General features: G+C 36.2%; 1 protein-coding gene across 4 annotated transcripts; it reads left to right on the top strand.

The window, feature by feature from the left end:
• The first annotated feature begins 1,422 nt into the window (after positions 1-1,422).
• Positions 1,423-9,438, top strand: LOC115240688 (myb-like protein AA). 4 transcript variants are annotated; one of them, XM_029815988.1, is made up of 4 exons: positions 1,423-1,546; positions 2,276-2,378; positions 2,500-2,697; positions 2,850-9,438. In XM_029815988.1, exons 2-4 carry the CDS (start codon positions 2,283-2,285, stop codon positions 4,449-4,451), a joined length of 1,896 nt encoding a protein of 631 aa, XP_029671848.1. In that variant the 5' UTR covers positions 1,423-1,546; positions 2,276-2,282; the 3' UTR covers positions 4,452-9,438. The 4 variants fall into 4 exon arrangements, with proteins under 4 accessions (XP_029671848.1, XP_029671849.1, XP_029671850.1 ...); XM_029815989.1 differs by lacking the exon at positions 1,423-1,546 and adding an exon at positions 1,575-1,854; XM_029815990.1 differs by lacking the exon at positions 1,423-1,546 and adding an exon at positions 1,861-1,993.
• The last annotated feature ends 1,361 nt before the right edge of the window (positions 9,439-10,799 follow it).

Here is a 10,799-nt window from a genome sequence, read left to right as displayed (position 1 = left end):
CGTGACGTATCGGCCGAGTATCAGAGAGGTCCGCACCATCCACCATATCATTATGACGCCTCGCAGGCAGAACTATCGATCCCGATCGATGATATTAATAGTCGCTAACTACAGTCCTCCGAGCCGCCCGTTCTTACAAGCTCTACAGCAAGTTTCAGTATAAGGCACTTCGCTCGATCGTCATGCGAGCGTTTGTTTATTATTTTTTTGTTGACGCTATTCGACTCGCTGACTGTTTTTCATTGCCTCGAAATTGTTGAACGATAAGTTTCGTCGATGTAAATATTTTGAAATTTTGTATTATTTATTATTGCTCGATAAATAATTATCATACAGTTCATAATGTTTTCGCGGTTTATCAAAGCCGGAATAAAATGACACGATATTGTGAATTTATAGAAAAAATAGATTCTTGAAATGTCTCAACGCTCTTTCGACAAACTTGGAATGAGTTTCCAATTTTCGCATTTAGCGCGCTCGAAATTTTACTTCTATTTTCAACCTCAAATTTCTTATGTTTATGAATTATAATTTTGATAGATTTAATTTATGCTCTTTTTACTTTCTATTTAAAGAGTAATAAACGAACAATGGCCCACTTAAAAATTTCAAAAAGGAGAGAGAATTTTCAATATTAAGTATATAAATTAAATAATTTTAAGATAGAATAATCTGTGATTTTATGTATGTATGTGTGTGCTTATAAAGTATCGAAGAAGACGTTAGATTGATAATATTGAGATCGAAGTAGGAGAAAAATTTCGATTCGGACTGTTAGTACGCATATATATATGCTATTGTTTAAAAATTACTCACATTTGATGCAGTCGAGTCGACAGAATCTCGGTTCAGCCTCCAATTTTTCGTACTTCTCGTCCCTGAATTCTCGCAAGCACACACACCTGTAATAAATTACAATATTACTGTAAATATCAATATTGGATTCTCTCGATCAATATGGCGTCTACTTAACCTGTTCGCCGTACTATTCTTTCTAACTGAAACCAAATATGGACTGATATTTGAAATTGCAGAGAAATGCGCGTTACTTCGAGAAAGAGAAAAATGAATAACAATTACCATATTTGTGATCCATCGTGTTTACATCGTTCCATTGTGATCGATTACGGTTCGCCCGGCGAAACAACGCAATAACACGAAATTAAGGAAAACCGCACGCTTAATTAACAAACCGACGATCTTCTAACTAATCCGAAGTTGTGCGCGACCAACTTATCCCGCCGAAATCGTACAAGTTACATCGCACGTTACACGCTTTCTAGGGAATTTGCGAGCTGATTCTGCGAGAGGTGCTTCCGGTGTGCGTGCCATTACGCCGGATCCCGTTTTGAAACATGAGTACGCGTCACGGCCGCTCAGAGGGCGCGCGGTGTCGATCTGCGCATGATCAGCGCGCGAGCCTCCGGGAAGATAATAAACAAAAGGAACGATGGGGATCCATCTCCCATGAATCTGTCCGATAATGTGTCGCATCGGGTCCGTGGTCGTTTGAGCGTTTTTACTTTAACGAAAGACCACTACGGGAGTAAGTTACTACGGAGAAAAAAAAAAAAAAAAATCGTATCGGTTTTCGTCGCTCGAGATGCGCGATTCGGGTCTCGCGTCGCCGACAGCTCGACGAGACGCGAGTGTCGTCGCGATTTTGGGGTTATGTCGACGAGGCGCGCGGTAGCCTTGGTCGCGTGCGAACGACCTCGATTGGTCGGAAACGCTCGCGAAATCGTCCTTCTCCCTTCGTATCGCGTTACATAATTGTTCGTCCGTTTGTTCGCGCGACATTTACGGCACCCCCGGGATACGCGATCTGTCATAACGCGCTACTACGACCGCTCGGTATTGCGCCATATTGATAGCAAAGTGTTTTTATAACTGCGATTTCGTGTTTCTCGAATGTTTTGCAATATCGTCGGCGTATCGCGCGGGCCGCCGAAGTAGGAATTCTCGTAATACGGGATCTTGAACGATGAAAACTGTACATACCATGCGTGCAATAAGTTATACCGATACGAAAATAATTTCGAGATCTAATGATTTCATCCGTAGATGCTCACGCGTTGTCGGGGACTAGAATTACGGATTGTGTAGATCGTATCTGCATGTAAATGATTCTGATAAATAAGTCAATCGCTACTCTTCAATTTGTCATTCATATAGCTGACATTGAAGATTTTTATATGCGAAAAAAATAGCATTTTGATAGCACAGATAAAGTTATTTGTATAGAATTTTTATGGTCGATTCAATTAATTTTCAGCTGCAAAATGACGGAGAGTGGCGTGCCCAGAATGAAGCGCAATGGTGCGCGACTTTTTAAGAATCCTCCACAGCCGCATATGTGCATACAAGATTTTATACAGGTATTATACCATTATAATAACAGTATGATTATTGTAAGAATATATTGTTTACGTAATAAGAGTTTATGTTATAAGAGTCGATAGCGTGAATGTTATATAAATGTCAGTCTTTTTGATATAGGGCACTACTGCACCATGTTATGTAAATGTACTGTCTTGGGATAAAATTGCAATGCCTCGCAAACCTTCACTGCCTGTGCCACTTTACGGAGGTATGAGAGTGCCACCACCTCGCACAAAAACAGAAGCCATTGTGTTTGCTGTAATGGCCAATCCAGAAGTCCTACGAATGAGTGGCAAGAATGCTCAAGATCCAAAAGTAAATAATGTTCTTTTATTTATAAACAATTATTTATAGAATAATAAAGTTTATAAAACTTTTATTAGAATTATTTCTTATTAATTAATTCTTGATGAGAAAGAGAGAGAGAGAGTAATCCATTTATCACATATATTATTATTTTCCACCAGAGGCGTATGATCTTTATCGAGTTACTACTAGACTTCGTAGAAGCAATGAACGCAGGGGTTTTCTTCAGTCGTCATTATACAATTCTAAAAGATCGAGATATCACGGGCGAGCTGAAGGAAATTTGGAACGCAGTGTTAGCCATTCGTGATAGTGAACAACGTCCGCCCCAGCAGGAAACCTGGATCGACGCTCAACCTTCTATGTCGCAGTATCCTCAGTATCCGGAACAGCAGCAGCAACAGCAGCAAGAGTACACTCCACAACCGCCGCAGTATCACTCGAGCATCGCATATGGCAGGACTATTAGTAATGAAAATATGCATTATGACAATTACAGTCATCAGCCTCAGAGTCCGATAATTACCAAGAACGAGCCGATCTTCGTATCCAGCCCTATTATATCGCAACGGAAAATACAAGTACTCTCACTTGATCGTTACAATTACCGGGAACATGGCAGAGAAGAACAAATCGTGCAAAATATTATTACGACGCAGCATCAGTTTCAACCTAGACAAGCGTGGCCTCAGTACGTGAATACTAAATATATGCATCCGAACTCGAATCTGCCATACGGACCGGCCGCAAATACTCCTCCGGTGATTAACCCTCCAAGCCCAATCAAGCCTTTTCAGCCATACGCTGCTTATCAACAACAGCAGCCGTGTATGGATAACGTAATGCACATTGATATTCGCAGGATGCAGCAGCAACCACAAATGCACGTAAATAGTGTACAACCACAGCACGAGCAGCCAGGGACATTTAATGTACAAAATAATGCGCACAGAACGGGTAGACCGCATATGGGAGTGGTTCAGAAAAACAATGCTACAAAGAGGCAGAATTCACCTATGCACACTTCTTGTACAAATTGCCAAACGAAGGAAGATCAATCCTTTACAAAGCCGAAAAGCCCTGTTAAGGTTCTTCAAAGAGAAACACTGACAGAGCGGCAGGATATAACTAATCATACGGAGAACAATAAAGTTTCAGCAGAAAAAACAGAGGAACCGAAGACTGCTTTAGTGATTTTTGACAGAATTATAGTGACAGGTCTAAATGAGGATCTTAAAAAAGATGATGAAGTCGTGGTTGTGGATACATCGACGGAGAAAGAAGACATCGATAATCAGGAAAGGGTGAGTACCATTGATAATCCGCCGTCATGTGAGGAGAAAAATTCTGTAAAATTAGATAAGCCTGCAGAAACGAAAGAGACGGAAGTGCCAGCAGTGCAACAATCAACTGTTCAGAAGAATCCTAGCAAGTTTGTCAGAGGCAATGTTAAAACGCGAAAAACGACGAAAAGTGATAAGTATAATTCTCTTGTGTCGGAGAGTCCGAAGCGCATGAACAGCATTATTAAGAGCGTGTTTAAAATTAACCCGGGCGGATCTGGCGAAGAGACGTTCAACAAAAGAAAAGTAAATGGCCAAACGAAGACGGCTAATGGTAAAGCGACGTGCGAAAACGAGGAACAGGGACAAGGATACACGATATTAAAGAAGGAAGCTCAGGAAGAAATAGTGAGCGAGATTGCTCAGATATCCATTCAAGACTGCAAAGACACGACCGAGGTCGGTCCCGTGCTCTCGTGATAGTCTGGTTTACGGCTGGTACGCAGCTGTGCTGTCACGCGATCGAGAGCTTTGATGTAAATAGATAGGACATTATTCGATAGAGAAATCACGAAAAAACTAAAGCTACTGAAGGGAGGAGGAGAGAGAAGGAGACACGCCTTTGACGATTGAAAAACTTACAGAAGAGATATTTCGAGCCTTTCCACTCGACGGAATCTACGCGTCTTCCTTTGGGAAAACTTTGACGGTCAAATATCATCGCGCAAATAGCTAACATTATGAACATCATAGTGTGTGCAATTCTACAGATGCGGCGAATCATTGTCACAATGCCGTTGAATTTTTCGATAGTCGGTATCTGAAAACATTGTCATCTATAGAAGACACTTCGATAGTCGATATTTTAATTCTTGGCGATCCACAACTTTTCAAAAATTACACAACATACTTTGAAGTTCTTTTATTATTAAAGAACTTCTTGAAAGGTTTGGAGTAAACTCAAGAGCTCGAAATAAACAAGATAGCAAAGTGGATCATTAAGAATTAATCAACAGGCTGTGAGAACTGTTGCAAACATAGTGTACATGATCATACTAGAGTAACAGTACTAGAGTAAAATCAACGTATCTATTTATCAGCTATCGTCGACTATGGAAATGTCAAGAAAGCCATTTGTTTGGGTACAATTTGAACTTTAATGTACAGTTTGATTAATCATTTTTTACAACGTATAGCCATATTTAAAACATAGATTTTTTTCTATTTTGTTTTTAGTAGCAGTTCAGTATAATTCGATTATAATTTTTATAATATCTTTGTAGCTATTACTACAAAGATATTGTAAGGTTCCAAAATGTCAGAAGACATTTGTTATGGTGGAATTTATTAGATTTTTGTTTAATTAAATTAGCCAATGAAATGACAAATTCAGTTTTCTTTCTATTCTAGATTTTATAGAAAAATAAGTGTTGTCCCTTACATAAAGTGATGATACATAATTTGTTAAATGTTTAAGTTTTGATTTAAAACAGATATATATATATATATAAAGCGAATGAGTGAGAGTGAATGCGCGTGTGCATGTGCGTGTATGTCTGTGTGTGTGTGTGTGTGTGTGTGTATAACACTCTGAACAGAACTAAATGATTTGTTTGGTATTATTATTGTACCCACTACGGCGACGAATGCGATCACTTGAGAGCACGAGCTCACATTTGCTAATTGAAATCCGTCTATCTAATAATCAATCTGCTTCCAATATTTCGCGGCAAAAGGGAGTCGGATAAACAAAGAGAGTGATATTAAAATACTTTTAAGTGTACGAGATAATCTGGGACGCTGCCTAGTGTCGTCCCTGTGCGCACGGAAACGAATTGAGATTCACTTTGGATTTGACTAAGCGCCAAAGCTGGGTAAAACAAGCGCGATACTCGAGTGAATGGATACATTTATGTATTATTTAGGAGACAACGATGTTTAAGTATTGTGCAACGCGAAGTTTATCGTCGAGAATAATGCTTCAGTGAAACATCCGACGTAGTCACAGATGTACGCGAAACCAGTTCTACGATATTGAGAAACTTCGCTAATTAATGAATCATGTGATAGTTTATTGAGCCGCTAATAGCTATTCAGACATTCGTTCTGTGATTGAAATATGTAAACCAATGTTTTACCCAGCTTCGTTAAGTATACAGTGACATTGTCGACAGTACTACCATTAGAAAGAGATGATAGGTTTAAGCCGCAGTAACGTGTAATTATTGCAAAACGAGTGTTGTCGTAGATTAACGAGGAAAGAAGCATTTTATTATAGAATGTATAATCTGATCATCTCTCGTACTTAACTTTCTCAAAGCAATCGGAGAAATCCCTATCGAAATTCGCATAACTTCTTTAGGAACGTACAGTCAGCGAGAGTTCCTTAATCTTATTTGGCTGTCAAGAGCTATATTAAATCTTCTAATAAAGATCTGTTATTTGTATATTACTTTATATTTATACATATTATGGAATTTAATTCGAACAATTGACATTTTAATATTACATTTTATCGAATTAAACAATTCAGAAAGAATCGGACAACGACTCGCTGACCACGTTCGTACAAAAAACTTTTTTTATCTAAAATTCTCAATTGCAAATTGATTGCATTTCAGTTCCTTCAACGTCATTCATCTTTTAGTTTGAATGATCGTCCTGTAAGCGTCAAATACTCAAAGCCATTTATGCGATTTACAGAGGACAGAAAATCTGCCATCACAACTCGTATAATCTTATAGTTGAAAGAATGTACAGGGATATCGTAAAGTAACTGATCTGAGGAAATACGCTTCTCAATTGGATATTCTGCCAGTTTTATCAGCCTAAGAAGAGAAATATGCGTCACATACAACCTGATCGAGACTAATCGGTCAATTATTGCGCTTATATAGACATAATCGTCCAATTAGCCCTCGATTAGTTACGATTGCGTCGCGTACATTATTTTCCTATTTAATGCGTTAAGCGACGTCTAAACGAACCGCATATTAGCGATCTTGTCTCCGAAAGATGAACAAAAACTGAACAGTTTTAATGAAACGTAATGTTTAAAGCGTTAAGTAGCCATCTAATGCTAACAGTCTTCTAAGCATAAAAATAGTATTTGGCCTCCATTGTAGACGATATACTGTCGTTATATTCTAACAGTTTTCACACAATGCCGCCACGATAAAAGTGGTGGATAAAACTGCCATTTTTAAATTGAAATAGTTGGAAAGAGTCGATTTTTAATCGCGCAAATAGTGCTACGCACGAATCATGTGTAATAATTAATTCTTAAATCTAATTATCAATCGATGAAGTCGGCTTCACGTTTTTTCTTCTTTTCCTGAACTTTACAGGATGAGAGTTTCTTCACGATCCATTTCATTTCCGATAGTTTTGTGACAAGAACAAATGATATTTGTATCTAACGAGATTTTTGACCAGTCAATCGCTCTTACGCGTCATCTTGAAGTCGGCTTCATTAAAAATATATTTTTATACTTTATAGTGCGAATTTTTAGTCGAGAATATAACTGTTTAGGAATTGTGAGATTATTCTCAGAAGCACACACATTATTTTTTTACAAACACAAAATATGAAATTCTACTATGCAGTGTAAAATTAAATTACTACTTATTATTAATTACGCTGTAAACTTTTCATTTTTTGTTATAAACGTTATCTAATTTGTGAATTTATTTTTTATTTTTATTTGCATATCTTTAATTTCTAATATAATTTGAATACAAATAGATTAAACGCGCGCGCAATATTTTGGTAACTTTTATTCTAAAGAAAAAAGCGCGATTTTACTGGTTTTTATTATAAAAAACTATTTTAAGAACTAGTTCTAATTATTAAAGAAAATTGTAAAAGTATAATTATATTTTTAGAATAATACTTTGAATGTGTCATCTACAAATTAACAAGTTAATGGCATTTGGAAACGGCATTTTTATAGGAGAAATCCTCTTCACGACAATTTTACCGTTCTCTGAATATATATTCTAGGTGTATTGCCAGCTAATAGTTTTAAGATATCCGATTCGGACTACTACAGGGAGACTCTTTGCAACTATTTAAATTTGCGAACCGCACTTTTATCATGATCCTCATGTCGCATGTTTCGATATTTTAAAATGTACTTGTCAACTGTTTGAACCAGAAAACCGCCTACTCTCCAATTTTATTTCCAAATATTAGTCATGTTTGTTCAGCGTGTTCTCGAAGTGCTTCGTAACGTTAAAGATCTCAGTTCACGATTAGTTACTTGTTTATATACAGTAGCATGGAAAGGACCATAATCCGCAGAGAGATATGAAATTATAAAAGCGAGGAGAAAAGGTGAAACATGTCGCATAAAATGTGATGCGAAAATACCTCGATTACTGTGGAAAATTGCGATTTTACAATCGGCTGAATTCTCCTAGAAACAGTGTGGGAATAAGGCTGTGTAATTATTATATTGCGACCTGAGTCCCTTCTATACATGATATAAGAATTGTTTTATTTAGTACACACTAAGCGTCTCTTTATACAAACATCGACTTGGTCAAACTGTGGTAAACGAATCGATGTGTTATATCGCGCGCAATTTTTACACAATTGAATATGGAATTCTAAATATGGACTATATACCCTGGAATAATCATATAGACTTTCGAGAAATCAGAGATTGAATGATGATATAGCCTCATGAATTTATGAGACGTGATATGATATATATATTGATATATATATTTTGATCGCATCTCCCTTCCTCTCTTCAAGTATGTGAATAAATTTCATTAAAATTCAAAACATTCGTTACTTTCGCGAAAAGCAGTTTTGTTAATAAAGAACAAATGTTTTAAACAAAAGAATGAGATTTATTCTCATATGAAATTATTATAGTTATAAATGATTTCTGACTATATATAATTTTGACTTTGTTCGTTATATTTATCGATGAAAATAAGTATCAAATGTTACATATTGTTTTTCTTTTTTCAATTTTCTTTTTTATTCGAATACACGATGGCGCTTAGTGTGTTGGCAGACCTTTATTTATAAGTTTATTTAGATAAATTAAATTTGCGTATCTCTTGCAATGCAGATCTTTAATAATGATACTGAAACAGCGTGATTTTAAGTACTTCTTTTAAGTCTTCAGAGAGAGAGAGAGAGAGAAGGGGGGGGGGGAAGCAGCGCATTCAAATGCCAACACGAATTTTGTCAGTTTTATGACTTTATTACGGCATTTTTCTTTTAATTAATTACAATTCTAGGCTTGGCCCGTTTCTCTGCCAAAACTTCCTCGACGCCGCCCTCATCTGATTATTGTTAATAATATGTATTCAGTATTCGTGTTATTTTAGATTCTTATTATATTATTGTCAGGTATATATAAATATATTACGGTTTATTTTATCATTATTCCCACGAACATTGTACTCTATTATTATTCTATAATATATGGTTTTTCCAAAGTCTATCTAATATCATTGCTCACTTTATTATCCGCTTGATTTTACAGTTTAACTGAACCAATTAATTTGTTTATAATAGTGATTTCTTGTAATCCATTTTGTTATTTTTCACTCTAAGATAAGAATTTATTTTTAACGAAAATGTCACGAGAAAGATTATCTCTGTCGTGCTAAAATTAATACATATAAATATTGGCTGTATTATTCAATATTACATTGCATCAATCAGAGATTCATGGATACTTTTTGGAATTAAATAAATTTAGCATCCAATATGGCCGCGACGACTACTCAGGAGCCTTAATTTCTTAAGCAATGATACATATTTTTCCATTATCAATAATTTTTTGCAATTTTACTGGCATATTTTGATTTCATGTATTAAAAATCGATTGTAATAAACATTTGTGGATGCATATACTTATTTACATGTCTATAAATGTACACAAATTTATATATGGCTTAGATCATTAATATTCGATATTATAAGTTATACATTTGCTCGATGAAAATATTTTTTCGATCAAAGATACATTTATGTATTATAGTTTTAGTTCATAATCACGGGATTCATAATCTTATATCTTTTATATTTCTTAAAAATGAGTAGATTGTAATCAAAACCGACAGTAGTAAAAATGCAGCTTGATTCGTAATGATCAATATATTTCCGCTATCACGAGGAGGGACCATTTCGATACTTGGTTCCGTGTAGAAAGATTCGATGCTGGAAGAACGAAGGTGGGAGGACTTTCCTCTTCCGTTTGTGCCAAACGAGCCGAGCAGTAACTCTCACTCGCTAGACTATTCCCACGAAACAAAGTCGATTTCCGTCGACCACCTGTCGACGTTGATCAATTTGCGACAGTGACGCGGGCTTTTCCGGTGTGAAACGACGATTTGCGCGAGCAATCATAATTTAGTGAATAGTGCAAGATTCCCTTTCAGCGAGATTGAAAGCGACGAAATTTTAGCACGGGACACGGCACAATCCGCGAGTGCATTCGTGCGACGCTTACATCCGATTAGAATGGATGATTAGGAACATTTTCCTGTTTTCTTGTTGTGAAAGCGACGTGATATCACGTACCACTTTTATCCTATGCATTCAAAAATAGATTTGGACATGCATTATGTAACGTAAAACAAACAAGATTTGCAAGTCGCATGTTGCAACGAGTTGTGCTAAATGATCCAAAAGATTGTGCTAAACTGCTAAATGATCCAAAAGATTGTGCTAAACGTCTTAATGATTAACTTCTTTATATCCATAAATAAAATATTTTGTAAATAAAAAATCGAATTTTTAACTTTTGCTCTACAATCGAGCTATAAACAAATTTATAATGTGTAAATTATAATATTTTT

Source organism: Formica exsecta, unplaced genomic scaffold (assembly GCF_003651465.1).
Source record: "Formica exsecta isolate Colony F162 unplaced genomic scaffold, ASM365146v1 scaffold444, whole genome shotgun sequence".
Lineage (NCBI taxonomy): Eukaryota > Metazoa > Arthropoda > Insecta > Hymenoptera > Formicidae > Formica > Formica exsecta.
The sequence above is the reverse complement of the archived record's forward strand: the minus strand, read 5'-3'. Positions and strand labels throughout refer to the sequence as shown.

Coding starts and splice junctions, on each gene's coding strand:
- LOC115240688 (XM_029815987.1), top strand. CDS start 2,049: ATGATTTCATCCGTAGATGCTCACGCGTTGTCGGGGACTAGAATTACG. Junction 2,120..2,275: donor TGTGTAGATCGTATCTGCAT/GTAAATGATTCT, acceptor ATTAATTTTCAG/CTGCAAAATGACGGAGAGTG. Junction 2,698..2,849: donor AGAATGCTCAAGATCCAAAA/GTAAATAATGTT, acceptor ATTTTCCACCAG/AGGCGTATGATCTTTATCGA.